The 23,167-nt window shown below is 54.8% G+C and overlaps 1 protein-coding gene across 3 annotated transcripts in view; it reads left to right on the top strand.

Moving 5' to 3' along the window:
• The first annotated feature begins 139 nt into the window (after positions 1 to 139).
• The window catches only part of LOC120916189 (tyrosine-protein kinase STYK1-like), a 40,807-nt gene continuing 17,779 nt past the window's right edge, over positions 140 to 23,167 (top strand). For 2 of the 3 annotated variants that reach the window (XR_005743972.1, XM_040327031.1), the window contains exons 1-7: positions 140 to 279; positions 12,653 to 12,781; positions 13,733 to 13,948; positions 14,039 to 14,220; positions 14,356 to 14,442; positions 15,891 to 16,108; positions 16,380 to 16,420. Coding sequence is in view for 2 of the 3 variants with exons in the window: in XM_040327031.1 (XP_040182965.1) it covers positions 159 to 279; positions 12,653 to 12,781; positions 13,733 to 13,948; positions 14,039 to 14,220; positions 14,356 to 14,442; positions 15,891 to 16,108; positions 16,380 to 16,420 (994 nt within the window). In the remaining variant the exon portion in view is untranslated. Of the gene's footprint in view, positions 280 to 9,850; positions 9,919 to 12,652; positions 12,782 to 13,732; positions 13,949 to 14,038; positions 14,221 to 14,355; positions 14,443 to 15,890; positions 16,109 to 16,379; positions 16,421 to 23,167 lie in introns of all 3 variants that reach the window. The other variant, XM_040327032.1, reaches the window with a different exon arrangement.

Below are 23,167 nucleotides of genomic sequence, written 5' to 3'. Positions count from 1 at the left end.
CTCTGACTCCCCCAATATCCTCTGATTCCCCCCCCCCCCATATCCTCTGATTCCCCCCCAATATCCTCTGACTCCCCCCAATATCCTCTGACTCCCCCCAATATCCTCCCCCCCCCCATTGGATGGGGATGTCGGTGACATCCTCTGTGTTGGGGACAATGACTCATCTTCTGTCTGTCACCTCGCCCCTCCCCCGGTTAAACTTCAACCAGAGAAGAAGAAGAAGAAGAAGTGTCACCGGAGCGACCCGCAGAGCTGACTCTTCACTGCAACCCACAGGTGAGAGGAGGGAGGATTCTCTGATTATGTCCCCATCTTCAGTGTCACCGCATACGAGAAAAGGATGGGGGGTGACAATGTATTGGGGGGGTGAGTGATTCCGAGGATCGCTTTTCATTCACAGATTCTTCATGGACTCCCATACAATCTGATTGTACAATCTCCTTTATATCTGCCATCAGCTATGTACTCATCTGACTGTACACCGATTGGTTGGGAGGTGTGGTCTGTCGGAGATTGTACATGGGATTGGTGGTTGATGTCAGTTGGTAGTGATTGGTGTCAGTTGGTAGTTGGTGTCAGTTGTTAATGATTGATGGTTGGTGTCAGTTGGCAATGATTGATGGTTGGTGTCAGTTGGCAGTGGTTGGTGTCAGTTGGAGGTGGTTGGTGTCAGTTGGCAATGATTGGTGTCAGTTGTTAATGATTGATGGTTGGTGTCAGTTGATAGTGTGGTGGTTGGTGTCAGTTGGTGGTGGTTGGGGATTGGTGTCAGTTGGTGGTGGTTAGTGTCAGTTGGTGGTGGTTAGTGTCAGTTGGCAGTGGTTGGTGTCAGTTGGTGGTGGTTGGTGTCAGTTGGCAGTGGTTGGTGTCAGTTGGCAGTGATTTGTGGTTGGTGTCAGTTGGTGGTGGTTGGTGTCAGTTGGTGGTGGTTGGTGTCAGTTGGCAGTGGTTAGTGTAAGTTGGTGGTGGTTGGTGTCAGTTGGCAATGATTGATGGTTGGTGTCAGTTGGCAGTGGTTGGTGTCAGTTGGCAGTGGTTGGTGTCAGTTGGCAGTGGTTGGTGTCAGTTGGCAGTGATTTGTGGTTGGTGTCAGTTGGCAGTGATTGGTGGTTGATGTCAGTTGGCAGTGATTGTGGTTGATGTCAGTTGGCAGTGATTGGTGACAGTTGGTGGGGATTGGTGTCAGTTGGCAATGATTGGTGTCAGTTGGTGGGGATTGGTGTCAGTTGGTGGGGATTGGTGTCAGTTGGTGATTGGTGTCAGTTGGTGGTGATTGGTGTCAGTTGGTGGTGATTGGTGTCAGTTGGTGGTGATTGGTGTCAGTTGGTGGGGATTGGTGTCAGTTGGCAATGATTGGTGTCAGTTGGTAGTGATTGGTGTCAGTTGGCAATGATTGGTGTCAGTTGGTGGGGATTGGTGTCAGTTGGTGGTGATTGGTGTCAGTTGGTGGGGATTGGTGTCAGTTGGCAATGATTGGTGTCAGTTGGTAGTGATTGGTGTCAGTTGGTGGGGATTGGTGTCAGTTGGCGGGGATTGGTGTCAGTTGGCAATGATTGGTGTCAGTTGGCAATTATTGGTGTCAGTTGGGGATTGGTGTCAGTTGGCAATGATTGGTGTCAGTTGGTAGTGATTGGTGTCAGTTGGCAATGATTGGTGTCAGTTGGTGGTGATTGGTGTCAGTTGGTGGTGATTGGTGTCAGTTGGTGGTGATTGGTGTCAGTTGGTGGGGATTGGTGTCAGTTGGCAATGATTGGTGTCAGTTGGTAGTGATTGGTGTCAGTTGGCAATTATTGGTGTCAGTTGGTGGGGATTGGTGTCAGTTGGCAATGATTGGTGTCAGTTGGTAGTGATTGGTGTCAGTTGGCAATGATTGGTGTCAGTTGGTGGGGATTGGTGTCAGTTGGTGGTGATTGGTGTCAGTTGGTGGGGATTGGTGTCAGTTGGCAATGATTGGTGTCAGTTGGTAGTGATTGGTGTCAGTTGGTGGGGATTGGTGTCAGTTGGCGGGGATTGGTGTCAGTTGGCAATGATTGGTGTCAGTTGGCAATGATTGGTGTCAGTTGGCAATTATTGGTGTCAGTTGGGGATTGGTGTCAGTTGGCAATGATTGGTGTCAGTTGGTAGTGATTGGTGTCAGTTGGCAATGATTGGTGTCAGTTGGCGGGGATTGGTGTCAGTTGGCAATGATTGGTGTCAGTTGGTAGTGATTGGTGTCAGTTGGCAATTATTGGTGTCAGTTGGTGGGGATTGGTGTCAGTTGGCAATGATTGGTGTCAGTTGGTAGTGATTGGTGTCAGTTGGCAATGATTGGTGTCAGTTGGTGGGGATTGGTGTCAGTTGGCAATGATTGGTGTCAGTTGGTGGGGATTGGTGTCAGTTGGCAATGATTGGTGTCAGTTGGCAGTGATTGGTGTCAGTTGGCAGTGATTGGTGTCAGTTGGCAATGATTGGTGTCAGTTGGTAGTGATTGGTGTCAGTTGGCAATGATTGGTGTCAGTTGGCAGTGATTGGTGTCAGTTGGCAATGATTGGTGTCAGTTGGTAGTGATTGGTGTCAGTTGGCAATGATTGGTGTCAGTTGGTAGTGATTGGTGTCAGTTGGCAATGATTGGTGTCAGTTGGCAGTGATTGGTGTCAGTTGGCAATGATTGGTGTCAGTTGGTAGTGATTGGTGTCAGTTGGCAATGATTGGTGTCAGTTGGTAGTGATTGGTGTCAGTTGGCAATTATTGGTGTCAGTTGGTGGGGATTGGTGTCAGTTGGCAATGATTGGTGTCAGTTGGTAGTGATTGGTGTCAGTTGGCAATGATTGGTGTCAGTTGGTGGGGATTGGTGTCAGTTGGCAATGATTGGTGTCAGTTGGTGGGGATTGGTGTCAGTTGGCAATGATTGGTGTCAGTTGGTGGGGATTGGTGTCAGTTGGCAATGATTGGTGTCAGTTGGCAGTGATTGGTGTCAGTTGGCAGTGATTGGTGTCAGTTGGCAATGATTGGTGTCAGTTGGTAGTGATTGGTGTCAGTTGGCAATGATTGGTGTCAGTTGGCAGTGATTGGTGTCAGTTGGCAATGATTGGTGTCAGTTGGTAGTGATTGGTGTCAGTTGGCAATGATTGGTGTCAGTTGGTAGTGATTGGTGTCAGTTGGCAATTATTGGTGTCAGTTGGTGGGGATTGGTGTCAGTTGGCAGTGATTGGTGTCAGTTGGCAATGATTGGTGTCAGTTGGCAATGATTGGTGTCAGTTGGTAGTGATTGGTGTCAGTTGGCAATTATTGGTGTCAGTTGGTGGGGATTGGTGTCAGTTGGCAATGATTGGTGTCAGTTGGCAATGATTGGTGTCAGTTGGCAATTATTGGTGTCAGTTGGCAATGATTGGTGTCAGTTGGCAATGATTGGTGTCAGTTGGTAGTGATTGGTGTCAGTTGGTAGTGATTGGTGTCAGTTGGTAGTGATTGGTGTCAGTTGGCAATTATTGGTGTCAGTTGGTGGGGATTGGTGTCAGTTGGCAATGATTGGTGTCAGTTGGCAATGATTGGTGTCAGTTGGCAATTGGTGTCAGTTGGTGGGGATTGGTGTCAGTTGGCAATGATTGGTGTCAGTTGGCAATTATTGGTGTCAGTTGGCAATGATTGGTGTCAGTTGGCAATGATTGGTGTCAGTTGGTAGTGATTGGTGTCAGTTGGTAGTGATTGGTGTCAGTTGGTAGTGATTGGTGTCAGTTGGCAATGATTGGTGTCAGTTGGCGGGGATTGGTGTCAGTTGGCAATGATTGGTGTCAGTTGGCAATGATTGGTGTCAGTTGGCAATTGGTGTCAGTTGGTGGGGATTGGTGTCAGTTGGCAATGATTGGTGTCAGTTGGTGGGGATTGGTGTCAGTTGGTGGGGATTGGTGTCAGTTGGTGGGGATTGGTGTCAGTTGGCAATGACCACCAACTGACACCAACCGCTACCCTTGAGGACCTGTGAGAACACAGAGAGGCTATGCTCGGTCTTGCAGGGGTCTCTATTTGCTACGGAAGGAACAGCATCTGGAAAGGGCACACAGGAAACTGCTGGAACACGTTCAGCAGAATGCCAGAGATTACCGTCTCCAAAGCTGAAGTGCCGACAACATGGCAGAGCCCTGCTAACCTCTGCCCAACACCAACATGGCAGAGCCCTGCTAACCTCTGCCCAACACCAACATGGCAGAGCCCTGCTAACCTCTGCCCAACACCAACATGGCAGAGCCCTGCTAACCTCTGCCCAACACCAACAGAATCTTCAGCCTTCCGGAGAGAAGAGACAGCCGGCTTTTCTCCCACAACACTGACAGAGACCTGGGATTTTCTGCCAGCGGCATCTGTGGCGTCACCGGAATCTTCTCCAGCTGAAGCGCTGACCACCGGACAGAGGGTCCAAGACCTCTGCCCCACACCTGCGTCCGTTCCAGAGGCCCACCAAGACCTCGGCCCCGCACCTGCGTCCGTTCCGGAGGCCCACCAAGACCTCGGCCCCGCACCTGCGTCCGTTCCGGAGGCCCACCAAGACCTCTGCCCCGCACCTGCGTCCGTTCCGGAGGCCCACCAAGACCTCGGCCCGCACCTGCGTCCGCTCCAGAGGCCCACCAAGACCTCCGCCCCGCACCTGCGTCCGTTCCGGAGGCCCACCAAGACCTCCGCCCCGCACCTGCGTCCGCTCCGGAGGCCCACCAAGACCTCCGCCCGCACCTGCGTCCGTTCCGGAGGCCCACCAAGACCTCGGCCCCGCACCTGCGTCCGCTCCGGAGGCCCACCAAGACCTCGGCCCCGCACCTGCGTCCGCTCCGGAGGCCCACCAAGACCTCGGCCCCGCACCTGCGTCCGCTCCGGAGGCCCACCAAGACCTCGGCCCCGCACCTGCGTCCGTTCCGGAGGCCCACCAAGACCTCGGCCCGCACCTGCGTCCGTTCCGGAGGCCCACCAAGACCTCGGCCCGCACCTGCGTCCGTTCCGGAGGCCCACCAAGACCTCCGCCCCGCACCTGCGTCCGTTCCGGAGGCCCACCAAGACCTCCGCCCCGCACCTGCGTCCGTTCCGGAGGCCCACCAAGACCTCGGCCCGCACCTGCGTCCGCTCCGGAGGCCCACCAAGACCTCGGCCCGCACCTGCGTCCGTTCCGGAGGCCCACCAAGACCTCGGCCCGCACCTGCGTCCGTTCCAGAGGCCCACCAAGACCTCCGCCCCGCACCTGCGTCCGTTCCGGAGGCCCACCAAGACCTCGGCCCGCACCTGCGTCCGTTCCGGAGGCCCACCAAGACCTCGGCCCGCACCTGCGTCCGTTCCGGAGGCCCACCAAGACCTCGGCCCGCACCTGCGTCCGCTCCGGAGGCCCACCAAGACCTCCGCCCGCACCTGCGTCCGTTCCGGAGGCCCACCAAGACCTCGGCCCCGCACCTGCGTCCGTTCCGGAGGCCCACCAAGACCTCGGCCCGCACCTGCGTCCGTTCCGGAGGCCCACCAAGACCTCGGCCCGCACCTGCGTCCGTTCCGGAGGCCCACCAAGACCTCGGCCCCGCACCTGCGTCCGTTCCGGAGGCCCACCAAGACCTCGGCCCCGCACCTGCGTCCGTTCCGGAGGCCCACCAAGACCTCCGCCCCGCACCTGCGTCCGTTCCGGAGGCCCACCAAGACCTCGGCCCGCACCTGCGTCCGTTCCGGAGGCCCACCAAGACCTCGGCCCGCACCTGCGTCCGTTCCGGAGGCCCACCAAGACCTCCGCCCCGCACCTGCGTCCGTTCCAGAGGCCCACCAAGACCTCCGCCCCGCACCTGCGTCCGTTCCGGAGGCCCACCAAGACCTCGGCCCGCACCTGCGTCCGTTCCGGAGGCCCACCAAGACCTCGGCCCGCACCTGCGTCCGTTCCGGAGGCCCACCAAGACCTCGGCCCGCACCTGCGTCCGTTCCGGAGGCCCACCAAGACCTCCGCCCGCACCTGCGTCCGTTCCGGAGGCCCACCAAGACCTCGGCCCGCACCTGCGTCCGTTCCGGAGGCCCAGGGTGAGAAGGGTCACTTCCCAGATTAAGATCCAGGGGGAGAAAGAAGAGGAGGTGTTCATCCTTCCTCCCCAGCAAAGATCGGTGCACCGGAGAGACCGTACCAGAGACGTGTCCTCTCAGGAGCCAGATGAGGGAAGGGGAATGGAGGAGCCGGCACCCCAGTGCTGGTGACAGGGCAGAGCGCCGCTGGCCTCTGCCCTCCACTAATAAAAGATGCGTCTCCACCTGTATACCCCAGCGATGGGGGGCAAGGACTCCAGGGGGAGGGGCCAGTCCAGGCACCATCGATGTCCGGCACTGTACACACAGACCGGTGACACCCTCCATGTCCGGCACTGTACACACGGACCGGTGACACCCTCGATGTCCGGCACTGTACACACAGACCGGTGACACCATCGATGTCCGGCACTGTACACACAGACCGGTGACACCCTCCATGTCCGGCACTGTACACACAGACCGGTGACACCCTCCATGTCCGGCACTGTACACACAGACCGGTGACACCCTCCATGTCCGGCACTGTACACACGGACCGGTGACACCATCGATGTCCGGCACTGTACACACAGACCGGTGACACCCTCCATGTCCGGCACTGTACACACAGACCGGTGACACCCTCCATGTCCGGCACTGTACACACAGACCGGTGACACCCTCCATGTCCGGCACTGTACACACAGACCGGTGACACCCTCGATGTCCGGCACTGTACACACAGACCGGTGACACCATCGATGTCCGGCACTGTACACACAGACCGGTGACACCCTCGATGTCCGGCACTGTACACACAGACCGGTGACACCCTCGATGTCCGGCACTGTACACACAGACCGGTGACACCCTCCATGTCCGGCACTGTACACACAGACCGGTGACACCCTCGATGTCCGGCACTGTACACACAGACCGGTGACACCCTCCATGTCCGGCACTGTACACACAGACCGGTGACACCCTCCATGTCCGGCACTGTACACACAGACCGGTGACACCATCGATGTCCGGCACTGTACACACAGACCGGTGACACCCTCCATGTCCGGCACTGTACACACAGACCGGTGACACCATCGATGTCCGGCACTGTACACACAGACCGGTGACACCCTCGATGTCCGGCACTGTACACACAGACCGGTGACACCCTCCATGTCCGGCACTGTACACACAGACCGGTGACACCATCGATGTCCGGCACTGTACACACAGACCGGTGACACCATCGATGTCCGGCACTGTACACACAGACCGGTGACACCCTCGATGTCCGGCACTGTACACACAGACCGGTGACACCATCGATGTCCGGCACTGTACACACAGACCGGTGACACCCTCCATGTCCGGCACTGTACACACAGACCGGTGACACCCTCCATGTCCGGCACTGTACACACAGACCGGTGACACCCTCCATGTCCGGCACTGTACACACAGACCGGTGACACCCTCGATGTCCGGCACTGTACACACAGACCGGTGACACCCTCGATGTCCGGCACTGTACACACAGACCGGTGACACCCTCGATGTCCGGCACTGTACACACGGACCGGTGACACCCTCGATGTCCGGCACTGTACACACGGACCGGTGACACCCTCGATGTCCGGCACTGTACACACAGACCGGTGACACCCTCCATGTCCGGCACTGTACACACAGACCGGTGACACCCTCCATGTCCGGCACTGTACACACAGACCGGTGACACCCTCGATGTCCGGCACTGTACACACAGACCGGTGACACCCTCGATGTCCGGCACTGTACACACAGACCGGTGACACCATCGATGTCCGGCACTGTACACACAGACCGGTGACACCCTCCATGTGCGGCACTGTACACACAGACCGGTGACACCCTCCATGTCCGGCACTGTACACACAGACCAGTGACACCCTCCATGTCCGGCACTGTACACACGGACCGGTGACACCCTCGATGTCCGGCACTGTACACACAGACCGGTGACACCCTCCATGTCCGGCACTGTACACACAGACCGGTGACACCATCGATGTCCGGCACTGTACACACGGACCGGTGACACCCTCCATGTCCGGCACTGTACACACAGACCGGTGACACCCTCGATGTCCGGCACTGTACACACAGACCGGTGACACCCTCCATGTCCGGCACTGTACTCACAGACCGGTGACACCCTCCATGTCCGGCACTGTACACACAGACCGGTGACACCCTCCATGTCCGGCACTGTACACACAGACCGGTGACACCCTCCATGTCCGGCACTGTACACACAGACCGGTGACACCCTCCATGTCCGGCACTGTACACACAGACCGGTGACACCCTCCATGTCCGGCACTGTACACACGGACCGGTGACACCATCGATGTCCGGCACTGTACACACAGACCGGTGACACCCTCCATGTCCGGCACTGTACACACAGACCGGTGACACCCTCCATGTCCGGCACTGTACACACAGACCGGTGACACCCTCCATGTCCGGCACTGTACACACAGACCGGTGACACCATCGATGTCCGGCACTGTACACACAGACCGGTGACACCCTCCATGTCCGGCACTGTACACACAGACCGGTGACACCCTCCATGTCCGGCACTGTACACACAGACCGGTGACACCCTCGATGTAAGGGTAAGGTACACCTGTTGGGGGGAAGGGGGGTAAGGTCCACCTGGTGGGGGGGAAGGGAGGTGAGGTACACCTGGTGGGGGGGAAGGGAGGTGAGGTACACCTGGTGGGGGGAAGGGAGGTGAGGTACACCTGGAGGGGGGTGAGGTACACCTGGTGGGGGGGAAGGGAGGTGAGGTACACCTGGCGGGAGGGGGAGGTACACCTGGAGGGGGGTGAGGTCCACCTGGTGGGGGGGAAGGGAGGTGAGGTACACCTGGTGGGGGGAAGGGAGGTGAGGTACACCTGGAGGGGGGTGAGGTCCACCTGGTGGGGGGGAAGGGAGGTGAGGTACACCTGGCGGGAGGGGGAGGTACACCTGGCGGGGAAGGTACACCTGGCGGGAGGGCGAGGTACACCTGGCGGGGGGGAGGGGGTGAGGTACACCTGGTGGGGGGAAGGGAGGTGAGGTAACCTGGTGGGGGGAGGGGGGTGAGGTACACCTGGTGGGGGGAAGGGAGGTGAGGTACACCTGGTGGGGGGAGGGGGGGAGATACACCGGGCGGGGGGGTAGGGAGGGGGAGATACACCTGGCGGGGGGAGGGGGGTAAGGTACACCTGGTGGGGGGAAGGTACACCTGGTGGGGGGAAGGGAGGTGAGGTACACCTGGTGGGGGGAGGGGTGAGGTACACCTGGTGGGGGGAAGGGAGGTGAGGTACACCTGGCGGGGGGGGGAGGGGGGTAAGGTACACCTGGTGGGGGGGAGGGGTGAGGTACACCTGGTGGGGGGAAGGGAGGTGAGGTACACCTGGCGGGGGGGAGGGGGGTAAGGTACACCTGGCGGGGGGAGGGGGGTAAGGTACACCTGGTGGGGGGAGGTACACCTGGTGGGGGGAAGGGAGGTGAGGTACACCTGGCGGGGGAGGGGTGTGATGTCATGTGACACGCAGTGACCTCTCTGGACTTCGATCTCCTCGGTGTCACGGATCTGTCACTGATTAATGGCGCCGTTCTTCCAGCAGATCGATAATCACCTGAGGCTCAGACGGTAACCGGTAGCAACCAGATGTCAGGAGGTTCAGCAATCGCTCTTTGTACTGATGTGATTGGAAGGGGGAGGGGCGGGTGACAATATTAATGCCTCGGAGGCGTCTGTAGCAGCCAATCAGATCCTTCCGTCATGTCGGTGTTCTTCTCTCTCTTCCAGGGATTGGCTGTTGTTGGGGATCGATGGACCTCCGAGATTCATGAATTCCTCCGAGGATTTCCACCGAAGTAAGAATCCCGCTTCAGTCACAGAACTCCGTGTCCCTCCATGGGGGCCAATCACAGCGAGGAGAACATTTCCAGCTCTGTGTTTATTATCGCCCCCCCCGCAGACTATCCCCCCCCCCCGCAGACTATCGCCCCCCCCCCGCAGACTATCGCCCCCCCCCGCAGACTATCGCCCCCCCCCCCGCAGACTATCGCCCCCCCCCCCGCAGCCTATCGCCCCCCCCGCAGCCTATCGCCCCCCGCAGCCTATCGCCCCCCGCAGCCTATCGCCCCCCGCAGCCTATCGCCCCCCGCAGCCTATCGCCCCCCGCAGCCTATCGCTCCCCGCAGACTATCTATCGCCCCCCGCAGCCTATCGCCCCCCGCAGACTATCACCCCCCGCAGACTATCACCCCCACAGACTATCTATCACCCCCACAGACTATCTATCGCCCCCTGCAGACTATCGCCCCCTGCAGACTATCGCCCCCCGCAGACTATCACCCCCGCAGACTATCTATCGCCCCCCGCAGACTATCGCCCCCCGCAGACTATCGCTGTAACAGAATGACCCGTGACATCCAGAGACTTTGTGAGGATGGAGGATACTCCTGTGTCAGCGTCACTGATAACTCTTGGGTCTGAGTCCACCCTGTGCCCCCTTGGGCATGGGGTGGCAAGTGAATCATAATTCATGTATTACATGAGATGGGACATCACTGATAGTTCGTATTGCAGGATGTCTGGAGATATCACAAGTTGTTGGCTATTCAATGTGGGGACACATTCTTGTGAAAGGTGGTAATTGCATAGACATTTCATTGTCCTTGTGTAAAGGTGTTAATCCAGGTCGGCTCCTCCCAGACCTCTCATTATATATGCTAAATACTGTTTATGTGTGGAATGTACATGTCGGAGACGGAGCGTCTGTCTGGGGATGTGGATTGAAGGGAACTCATTGTGTGATGATACTTTGTGTGAATTCTGTGGATAATAGATGTGACTTGTCAAGCTATATGCGGAGACAGGCTGTCTGGATAATAGATGTGACTTGTCAAGCTATATGCGGAGACAAGCTGTCTGGATAATATATGTGACTTGTCAAGCTATGTGCGGAGACAGGCTGTCTGGATAATATATGTGACTTATCAAGCTATGTGCGGAGACAGGCTCTCTGGATAATGCATTCTGTTACAATTAGCTCAAAGAATGTGATGGAAGCCCCCCACGGTGTGATGTGTGGGTGGGGAGTTGATTGTTCCTTTCATGCCTTGTACTGTATATAAGACTGAAAGTTACCATTAAAAGTTGTCTTCATTTTGGAACAAGTACAGAGCTGTGTGTCTCGTCCTGATTCTGGGAAATGGGATGGATCGGGTCTGCCTGTTGGTTGGAGTGTCCATAAGCTGTCTTGGATGAGATGGAAGGTCGTAAACGGTGGTGACCGTTACAATCGCCCCCCATAGACTATCTATCGCCCCCCCCGCAGACTATCGCCCCCCCCCCGCAGACTATCGCCCCCCCCCGCAGACTATCGCCCCCCCCCCGCAGACTATCGCCCCCCCCCCCCGCAGACTATGTATCGCCCCCGCAGACTATGTATCGCCCCCCGCAGACTATGTATCGCCCCCCGCAGACTATCGCCCCCCCGCAGCCTATCGCTGTAACAGAATGACCCGGGACAAACAGAGACTTTGTGAGGATGGAGGATACTCCTGTGTCAGCGTCACTGATAACTCTTGGGTCTGAGTCAACCCTGTGCCCTTTGGGCATGGGGTGGCAAGTGAATCATAATTCATGTATTACATGAGATGGGACATCACTGATAGTTCGGAATTGCAGGATGTCTGGAGATATCACAAGTTGTTGGCTATTCAATGTGGGGACACATTCTTTTGAAAGGTGTTAATTGCATCGACTCCTAGACATTTCATTGTCCTTGTGTAAAGGTGTTAATCCAGGTCGGCTCCTCCCAGACCTCTCATTATGTATGCTAAATACTGTTTATGTGTGGAATGTACTTGTCGGAGACGGAACGTCTGTCTGGGGATGTGGATTGAAGGGAACTCCTTGTGTGATGATACTTTGTGTGAATTCTATGGATAATAGATGTGACTTGTCAAGCTATATGCGGAGACAGGCTGTCTGGATAATAGATGTGACTTGTCAAGCTATATGCGGAGACAGGCTGTCTGGATAATAGATGTGACTTGTCAAGCTATGTGCGGAGACAGGCTGTCTGGATAATAGATGTGACTTGTCAAGCTATATGCGGAGACAGGCTGTCTGGATAATAGATGTGACTTGTCAAGCTATGTGCGGAGACAGGCTGTCTGGATAATAGATGTGACTTGTCCAGCTATATGCGGAGACAGGCTGTCTGGATAATGGATGTGACTTGTCCAGCTATATGCGGAGACAGGCTGTCTGGATAATACATTCTGTTACAATTAGTAATTAGCTCAAAGAATGTGATTGAAGCCCCCCAAGGTGTGATGTGTGGGTGGGGAGTTGATTGTTCCTTTCATGTTTTGTACTGCATATAAGACTGAAAGTTACCATTAAAAGATCTCTTCATTTTTGGAACAAGTACAGAGCTGCGTGTCTCCCCGCAGACTATCGCCCCCCGCAGACTATCTATCGCCCCCCGCAGACTATCTATCGCCCCCCGCAGACAATTGCGCCTTGCAGATTAATGCACACCACAGAGCTTTGCCATTAATGCTCAGATGTCTGTCGGTTTCTCTGTTGCAGATGAGAACGGTTGGCAGATTTCCGTCATCATCGTCCCCGCCCTTCTCTCCGCCTCCACCCTGCTGAGCGTCGTCTTCATCCTCTGGAGACTCTTCTGGAGGAAGAGAGAGAAAAAACCAGATGCCGGAGGTAACGAGATCTCATAGGATCCGATTGTATGAGGTGACCCCATATACGGGAGATCAGATTGTATGAGGTGACCCCATATATACGGGAGATCAGATTGTATGAGGTGACCCCATATATACGGGAAATCAGATTGTATGAGGTGACCCCGTATACGGGAGATCAGATTGTATGAGGTTACCCCATATACGGGAGATCAGATTGTATGAGGTGACCCCGTATACAGGAGATCAGATTGTATGAGGTAACCCCATATACAGGAGATCGGATTGTATGAGGTGACCCCATATACGGGAGATCAGATTGTATGAGGTAACCCCATATACGGGAGATCAGATTGTATGAGGTGACCCCATATACGGGAGATCAGATTGTATGAGGTGACCCCATATATACGGGAGATCAGATTGTATGAGGTGACCCCATATATACGGGAGATCAGATTGTATGAGGTGACCCCGTATACGGGAGATCAGATTGTATGAGGTTACCCCATATACGGGAGATCAGATTGTATGAGGTTACCCCATATACGGGAGATCAGATTGTATGAGGTGACCCCGTATACAGGAGATCAGATTGTATGAGGTGACCCCGTATACAGGAGATCAGATTGTATGAGGTGACCCCATATACGGGAGATCAGATTGTATGAGGTAACCCCATATACGGGAGATCAGATTGTATGAGGTGACCCCGTATACGGGAGATCAGATTGTAAGAGATCAGATTGTATGAGGTGACCCCGTATACGGGAGATCAGATTGTATGAGGTGACCCCATATACGGGAGATCAGATTGTATGAGATCGGATTGTATGAGGTGACCCCATATACGGGAGATCTCTGGGTGATGGTCGGGGGGTGAGGACGGGATGCGCTGTGTGTGGACGGATTGTACAATATCGATCACCCAGGGCAATAATCGGTTCCTGTGATTGTCTTTTCCCATCAGATGCTCGGGACGGTGATTGGGCGGTGAACATGGGCGGGGTCTATGACGATCCTCTCGGGGCCCCGGACCCCACGCTGGAGATTAAGCAGCTGCCGCGGGATTGGAGGATCGAGGACAGGGCGGTCCTCTGTGTGGGACACTTCGGTCCAATCAGTCGGGCCGTTCTTGTCGGGAAGGGGGAGGAGAGACGTGAGGTCATCTTGAAGGAATTGTCCGGTGAGTGGGCGGGTCTGAGGGGATGTGATGATGTCACAGATTGGATGATGTCACCGATAACGCTGCCCCTCCCCCCGATGTTCCCTCCAGAGAGCTGCAGCCCCGGGGAGGTTCAGGACTTCATGGACCTCCTGAAGTTCTACAATGAAGTCTGCGATCACGGGGGCGTGGTCCGGATGTTGTGGTGTCAGACGGAGGCCCCGCCTACCTGTCTCATCATGGAGGCCATGACACTCGGCAATCTGCTGCTCTTCCTGCGGGAATCACATGAGGTGAGCGGGGGGACGTCTTCTGTCCTGGGGGTGGGGACCTTCCCGTCCCCATATAGTATGGAGAGGTCCGCTATGGGCCCCCAGAATCTACAGCGGGCCCCCAATCTTCTCCCATAATGCATCTGTTCTCCACAGGAGGGAGTGACCGACCCCCCGAGCGCCGTCTGGAGCATCACCGAGCGAGACGTCTTCTCCATGGCGACACAGGTGGCGGGCGGACTGGTGAGGACCCCCCAGAATGACTGGAAGAATCTGACCCGAAAACTGACCCCCTAGTCTGACCCGAAAACTGACCCCAAATCTGACTCCCTAGTCTGACCCCAAATCTGACTCCCTAGTCTGACCCCAAATCTGACCCCCTAGTCTGACCCCAAATCTGACTCCCTAGTCTGACCCCATAGTCTGACCCCCTAGTCTGACTCCAAATCTGACCCCCTAGTCTGAGCCCATATCTAACTCCCTAGTCTGACCCTAAATCTGACCCCAAATCTGACCCCCTAGTCTGACCCCAAATCTGACCCCCTAGTATGACCCCAAATCTGACTCCCTAGTCTGACCCCAAATCTGACCCTCTAGTCTGACCCCAAATCTGACCCCCTAGTCTGACCTCAAATCTGACCCCCTAGTCTGACCCCAAATCTGACCCTCTAGTCCAGGGGTCTCCAAACTTTCTAAACAAAGGGCCGGATTACTGTCCTCCAGACTCTAAGGGGGCCGGACTGTGGCCATCAGGAGTACAAAATCCCCCATCATTGGTGTCATTGGGAGGAATTCTGCCCCATCACTGGGAGGAATTTTGCCCCATCATTGGTGTCATTGGGAGGAATTCTGCCCCATCATTGGTGTCATTGGGAGGAATTCTGCCCCATCATTGGGAGGAATTCTGCCTCATCATTGGTGTCATTGGGAAGAATTCTGCCCCGTCGCTGGGAGGAATTCTGCCCTGTCGCTGGGAGGAATTCTGCCCCGTCGCTGGAAGGACTTCTGCCCCTTCATTGGTGTCATTGGAAGGAATTCTGCCCTTCATTGGTGCCAATGAATAAAAAAGCACTTTAAGGGCCGGATAAAATCAAGCAAAGGGCCGCATCTGGCCCCCGGGCCGCAGTTTGGAAACCACTGCTCTAGTCTGACCCCAAATCTGACCCTCTAGTCTGACCCCAAATCTGACCCTCCAGTCTGACCCCAAATCTGACCCCCTAGTCCGACCCCCTAGTCTGACCCCAAATCTGACCCCCTAGTATGACCCTAAATCTGACCCCAAATCTGACTCCCTAGTCTGACCCCAAATCTGACCCTCTAGTCTGACCCCAAATCTGACCCTCTAGTCTGACCCCAAATCTGACCCCCTAGTATGACCCTAAATCTGACCCCAAATCTGACTCCCTAGTCTGACCCCAAATCTGACCCTCTAGTCTGACCCCAAATCTGACCCTCTAGTCTGACCCCAAATCTGACCCCCTAGTCTGACCCCAAATCTGACCCTCTAGTCTGACCCCAAATCTGACCCTCTAGTCTGACCCCAAATCTGACCCCCTAGTCTGACCTGTCCTATGCCCCTCCAACTGGATATCAGAACCCCCCCACTTTCCAACTAGAGATCAAATCACCCCCATCCCCCCAACTAGAGATCAGATCCCCTCCCCCGAGTGATGATTCCATTTCTCTTCCAGGAATATCTGGGCGGGGCGCACGGTCTGGTACACGGGTACGTGGCGGCGTGTAACGTCCTCCTCCACGAGGATATGAGCGTCCGGCTGTGTGGACTGGGATTGGCCAGTGTTCAGCACCGGACCGGGTCCTTCCCAACCAGGAGAGCCGCCCGGGTTCCCGTAAAATGGCAATCGCCGGAACGGCTGAGAGAGGCGAGCGTCACCGAGAAGAGCGATGTGTAAGTGTGGGGGGCGGGGTCATACCTACCACATAGACCTAGAAATAATCATTGTTATGGCCCCACCCCCTGGTGATCTGATACCATTCTTCCATGTAGATTATCATTGCTCCGCCCACTTCAGCCATTTGTATGCACACGGGCCAGCCAATCATCTTGCAGGGTTGATCTTTTCCATGGGAATAGCACTCAGGTCCGACGCGTTTCATATACAAATGTGATTATCCAATCCGGTGGAGTCTTCTCACAGCTTCTCCTCCTCTCCCTGCAGGTGGTCGTTCGGGATCTTCCTGTATGAGATGGTGACTCTAGGTAAGGGGCGGAGCCATGTGTACCTGTATGAGATGGTGACTCTAGGTAAGGGGCGGAGCCATGTGTACCTGTATGATGGTGACTCTAGGTAAGGGGCGGAGCCATGTGTACCCGTATGATGGTGACTCTAGGTAAGGGGCGGAGTCATGTGTACCTGTATGAGATGGTGACTCTAGGTAAGGGGCGGAGTCATGTGTACCTGTATGAGATGGTGACTCTAGGTAAGGGGCGGAGCCATGTGTACCTGTATGAGATGGTGACTCTAGGTAAGGGGCGGAGCCATGTGTACCTGTATGAGATGGTGACTCTAGGTAAGGGGCGGAGCCATGTGTACCTGTATGAGATGGTGACTCTAGGTAAGGGGCGGAGTCATGTGTACCTGTATGAGATGGTGACTCTAGGTAAGGGGCGGAGCCATGTGTACCTGTATGAGATGGTGACTCTAGGTAAGGGGCGGAGCCATGTGTACCTGTATGAGATGGTGACTCTAGGTAAGGGGCGGAGCCATGTGTACCTGTATGAGATGGTGACTCTAGGTAAGGGGCGGAGTCATGTGTACCTGTATGAGATGGTGACTCTAGGTAAGGGGCGGAGTCATGTGTACCTGTATGAGATGGTGACTCTAGGTAAGGGGCGGAGCCATGTGTACCTGTATGAGATGGTGACTCTAGGTAAGGGGCGGAGCCATGTGTACCTGTATGAGATGGTGACTCTAGGTAAGGGGCGGAGCCATGTGTACCTGTATGATGGTGACTCTAGGTAAGGGGCGGAGCCATGTGTACCTGTATGAGATGGTGACTAGGTAAGGGGCGGAGTCATGTGTACCTGTATGATGGTGACTCTAGGTAAGGGGCGGAGCCATGTGTACCTGTATGAGATGGTGACTAGGTAAGGGGCGGAGTCATGTGTACCTGTATGAGATGTGACTAGGTAAGGGGTGGAGCCATGTGTATCTGTATGAGATGGTGACTCTAGGTAAGGGGCGGAGCCATGTGTACCTGTATGAGATGGTGACTCTAGGTAAGGGGCGGAGCCATGTGTACCTGTATGAGATGGTGACTCTAGGTAAGGGGCGGAGCCATGTGTACCTGTATGAGATGGTGACTCTAGGTAAGGGGCGGAGTCATGTGTACCTGTATGAGATGGTGACTCTAGGTAAGGGGCGGAGCCATGTGTACCTGTATGAGATGGTGACTCTAGGTAAGGGGCGGAGCCATGTGTACCTGTATGAGATGGTGACTCTAGGTAAGGGGCGGAGCCATGTGTACCTGTATGATGGTGACTCTAGGTAAGGGGCGGAGCCATGTGTACCTGTATGAGATGGTGACTAGGTAAGGGGCGGAGTCATGTGTACCTGTATGATGGTGACTCTAGGTAAGGGGCGGAGCCATGTGTACCTGTATGAGATGGTGACTAGGTAAGGGGCGGAGTCATGTGTACCTGTATGAGATGTGACTAGGTAAGGGGTGGAGCCATGTGTATCTGTATGAGATGGTGACTCTAGGTAAGGGGCGGAGCCAAGTGTACCTGTATGAGATGGTGACTCTAGGTAAGGGGCGGAGCCAAGTGTACCTGTATGAGATGGTGACTCTAGGTAAGGGGCGGAGTCATGTGTACCTGTATGATGGTGACTCTAGGTAAGGGGCGGAGCCATGTGTACCTGTATGAGATGGTGACTCTAGGTAAGGGGCGGAGCCATGTGTACCTGTATGATGGTGACTCTAGGTAAGGGGCGGAGCCATGTGTACCTGTATGAGATGGTGACTCTAGGTAAGGGGCGGAGCCATGTGTACCTGTATGAGATGGTGACTCTAGGTAAGGGGCGGAGTCATGTGTACCTGTATGAGATGTGACTAGGTAAGGGGCGGAGCCATGTGTACCTGTATGAGATGGTGACTCTAGGTAAGGGGCGGAGCCAAGTGTACCTGTATGAGATGGTGACTCTAGGTAAGGGGCGGAGCCATGTGTACCTGTATGAGATGGTGACTCTAGGTAAGGGGCGGAGCCAAGTGTACCTGTATGAGATGGTGACTCTAGGTAAGGGGCGGAGCCATGTGTACCTGTATGAGATGGTGACTCTAGGTAAGGGGCGGAGCCATGTGTACCTGTATGAGATGGTGACTAGGTAAGGGGCGGAGTCATGTGTACCTGTATGATGGTGACTCTAGGTAAGGGGCGGAGTCATGTGTACCTGTATGAGATGGTGACTCTAGGTAAGGGGCGGAGCCATGTGTACCTGTATGAGATGGTGACTCTAGGTAAGGGGCGGAGCCATGTGTACCTGTATGAGATGGTGACTCTAGGTAAGGGGCGGAGTCATGTGTACCTGTATGAGATGTGACTAGGTAAGGGGCGGAGCCATGTGTACCTGTATGAGATGGTGACTCTAGGTAAGGGGCGGAGCCAAGTGTACCTGTATGAGATGGTGACTCTAGGTAAGGGGCGGAGCCATGTGTACCTGTATGAGATGGTGACTCTAGGTAAGGGGCGGAGCCAAGTGTACCTGTATGAGATGGTGACTCTAGGTAAGGGGCGGAGCCATGTGTACCTGTATGAGATGGTGACTCTAGGTAAGGGGCGGAGCCATGTGTACCTGTATGAGATGGTGACTAGGTAAGGGGCGGAGTCATGTGTACCTGTATGATGGTGACTCTAGGTAAGGGGCGGAGTCATGTGTACCTGTATGAGATGGTGACTAGGTAAGGGGCGGAGCCAAGTGTACCTGTATGAGATGGTGACTCTAGGTAAGGGGCGGAGTCATGTGTACCTGTATGATGGTGACTCTAGGTAAGGGGCGGAGCCATGTGTGTGATGTATTGGTGGGTCACATGATCACAGTATTCACTTTATCACCAAAAGTATTGGGACGCCGGCCTTTACACACACACATGACCTCTAATGACCCCCCAGTCTTAGTCCGGAGGGTTCAATATTGAGTTGGCTCCGCCCTTTGCAGCTATAACACCTTCACCTCTTCTGGGAAGGCCGTCCACAAGGTTTAGGGGCGTGTCTATGGGAAGGCCGTCCACAAGGTTTAGGGGTGTGTCTATGGAAATGTTTGACCATTCTTCCAGAAGAGCATTTGTGGTACTGATGTTGGATGAAAAGGTCTGGCTCACAGTCTTCGCTCTAATTTATCCCAAAGATGTTCTGTGGGGTTGAGGTCAGGACTCTGTGCAGGCCAGTCATGTTCCTCCACCCCAAACTCGCTCATCCAGGTCTTTATGGTCCTTGCTTTGTACACTGGTGGGCAGTCATGTTGGAACAGGGAGGGGCCACATCCCCAAACTCCTCCCACAAAGTTGGGAGCATGAAATGTCTTGGTATGCCGACGCCATAAGAGTTCCCTTCACTGGAACTAAAGGGGCCAACCCAACCCCTGAGAAACACCCCCACACCAAAATCCCCCTCCCCCACATGATAATCACAAATGCGCTTTAGGAAGAATGGTCAAACATTCCCATAGACACACCCCTAAACCTTGTGGACGGCCTTCCCATAGACACACCCCTAAACCTTGTGGACGGCCTTTCCATAGACACACCCCTAAACCTTGTGGACCACCTTCCCATAGACCCACCCCTAAACCTTGTGGACGGCCTTCCCATAGACACACCCCTAAACCTTGTGGACGGCCTTCCCATAGACACACCCCTAAACCTTGTGGACGGCCTTTCCATAGACACACCCCTAAACCTTGTGGACCACCTTCCCATAGACCCACCCCTAAACCTTGTGGACGGCCTTCCCATAGACACACCCCTAAACCTTGTGGACGGCCTTTCCATAGACACACCCCTAAACCTTGTGGACGGCCTTTCCTTAGACACACCCCTAAACCTTGTAGACGGCCTTCCCATAGACACACCCCTAAACCTTGTGGACGGCCTTTCCATAGACACACCCCTAAACCTTGTAGACGGCCTTTCCATAGACACACCCCTAAACCTTGTGGACGGCCTTCCCATAGACACACCCCTAAACCTTGTAGACGGCCTTTCCATAGACACACCCCTAAACCTTGTGGACGACCTTCCCATAGACACACCCCTAAACCTTGTGGACGGCCTTTCCATAGACACACCCCTAAACCTTGTAGACGGCCTTCCCATAGACACACCCCTAAACCTTGTGGACGGCCTTCCCATAGACACACCCCTAAACCTTGTGGACCGCCTTTCCATAGACACACCCCTAAACCTTGTAGACGGCCTTTCCATAGACACACCCCTAAACCTTGTGGACGGCCTTTCCATAGACACACCCCTAAACCTTGTGGACGGCCTTCCCATAGACACACCCCTAAACCTTGTGGACGGCCTTTCCATAGACACACCCCTAAACCTTGTGGACGGCCTTCCCATAGACCCACCCCTAAACCTTGTGGACGGCCTTTCCTTAGACACACCCCTAAACCTTGTAGACGGCCTTCCCATAGACACACCCCTAAACCTTGTGGACGGCCTTTCCATAGACACACCCCTAAACCTTGTAGACGGCCTTTCCATAGACACACCCCTAAACCTTGTGGACGGCCTTCCCATAGACACACCCCTAAACCTTGTAGACGGCCTTTCCATAGACACACCCCTAAACCTTGTGGACGACCTTCCCATAGACACACCCCTAAACCTTGTGGACGGCCTTTCCATAGACACACCCCTAAACCTTGTAGACGGCCTTCCCATAGACACACCCCCTAAACCTTGTGGACGGCCTTTCCATAGACACACCCCTAAACCTTGTAGACGGCCTTCCCATAGACACACCCCCTAAACCTTGTGGACGGCCTTCCCATAGACACGCCCCTAAACCTTGTGGACCGCCTTTCCATAGACACACCCCTAAACCTTGTGGACGGCCTTCCCATAGACACACCCCTAAACCTTGTGGACCGCCTTCCCATAGACACACCCCTAAACCTTGTGGACGGATCTTCCCATAGACACACCCCTAAACCTTGTGGACGGCCTTCCCATAGACACGCCCCTAAACCTTGTGGACCGCCTTTCCATAGACACACCCCTAAACCTTGTGGACGGCCTTCCCATAGACACACCCCTAAACCTTGTGGACGGCCTTCCCATAGACACGCCCCTAAACCTTGTGGACCGCCTTTCCATAGACACACCCCTAAACCTTGTGGACGGCCTTCCCATAGACACACCCCTAAACCTTGTGGACGGCCTTCCCATAGACACGCCCCTAAACCTTGTGGACCGCCTTTCCATAGACACACCCCTAAACCTTGTGGACGGCCTTCCCATAGACACGCCCCTAAACCTTGTGGACGGCCTTTCCATAGACACGCCCCTAAACCTTGTGGACGGGCTTTCCAGAAGAGGTGAAGGTGTTATAGCTGCAAAGGGCGGAGCCAACTCAATATTGAACCCTCCGGACTAAGACTGGGGGGTCATTAAAGGTCATGTGTGTGTAAAGGCCGGCGTCCCAATACTTTTGGTGATATATTGTATATATCTATATATAGGAGGTGATGAGGGCGGAGTCATGGCGTGCCGATCACCAGATCACGTTCTATATATAGAGGTGATGAGGGCGGAGCCATGGCGTGCCGATCACCTGATCACGTTCTATATATAGAGGTGATGAGGGCGGAGTCATGGCGTGCCGATCACCTGATCACGTTCTATATATAGAGGTGATGAGGGCGGAGCCATGGCGTGCCGATCACCTGATCACGTTCTATATATAGAGGTGATGAGGGCGGAGCCATGGCGTGCCGATCACCTGATCACGTTCTATATATAGAGGTGATGAGGGCGGAGTCATGGCGTGCCGATCACCTGATCACGTTCTATATATAGAGGTGATGAGGGCGGAGCCATGGCGTGCCGATCACCTGATCACGTTCTATATATAGAGGTGATGAGGGCGGAGCCGTGGCGTGCCGATCACCTGATCACGTTCTATATATAGAGGTGATGAGGGCGGAGTCATGGCGTGCCGGTCACCTGATCACGTTCTATATATAGAGGTGATGAGGGCGGAGTCATGGCGTGCCGTCACCTGATCACGTTCTATATATAGAGGTGATGAGGGCGGAGTCATGGCGTGCCGATCACCTGATCACGTTCTATATATAGAGGTGATGAGGGCGGAGCCATGGCGTGCCGATCACCTGATCACGTTCTATATATAGGAGGTGATGAGGGCGGAGCCATGGCGTGCCGATCACCTGATCACGTTCTATATATAGAGGTGATGAGGGCGGAGTCATGGCGTGCCGATCACCTGATCACGTTCTATATATAGAGGTGATAAGGAAGGTGAAGGACGGGGAGATTCGCTGAGTCGGCTGGAAAAGTCATAAAAGTTTTTATCTGGAGAGATTATAAATGGAGCCGCAGTGACATCACACAGTGGGGAGGGAAAGTTTGGGCACCCCGGGTAAAAATGTGTATTAATGTGCATAACGAAGCCGAGGAAAGATGGAAAAACCTCCAGAAGGCATCAAATTACAGATCAGACATTCTTATAAAATGTCAGAAAAAGTTATATTTTATTTCCATCATTTACACTTTCAGAATGACAGAAAACAGAAAAATGGCGTGTGCAAAAGTTTGGGCACCCTGCAGAATTTCTAGCATGCCCCGCCCCCTTTGCAGAGCTGAGAGCCGCCAGTGTCATGGATTGTTCTCAATGATCGTCTGGGAAGACCAGGTGATGTCACTCCTCTGACCCTCCCCCAACAATCAGCACCATGGCTTCTTCTAAGCAGTTGTCTAG

This window comes from Rana temporaria, chromosome 10 (genome assembly GCF_905171775.1).
Source record: "Rana temporaria chromosome 10, aRanTem1.1, whole genome shotgun sequence".
Taxonomy (NCBI): Eukaryota; Metazoa; Chordata; class Amphibia; order Anura; family Ranidae; genus Rana; species Rana temporaria.
The sequence above is the reverse complement of the archived record's forward strand: the minus strand, read 5'-3'. Positions and strand labels throughout refer to the sequence as shown.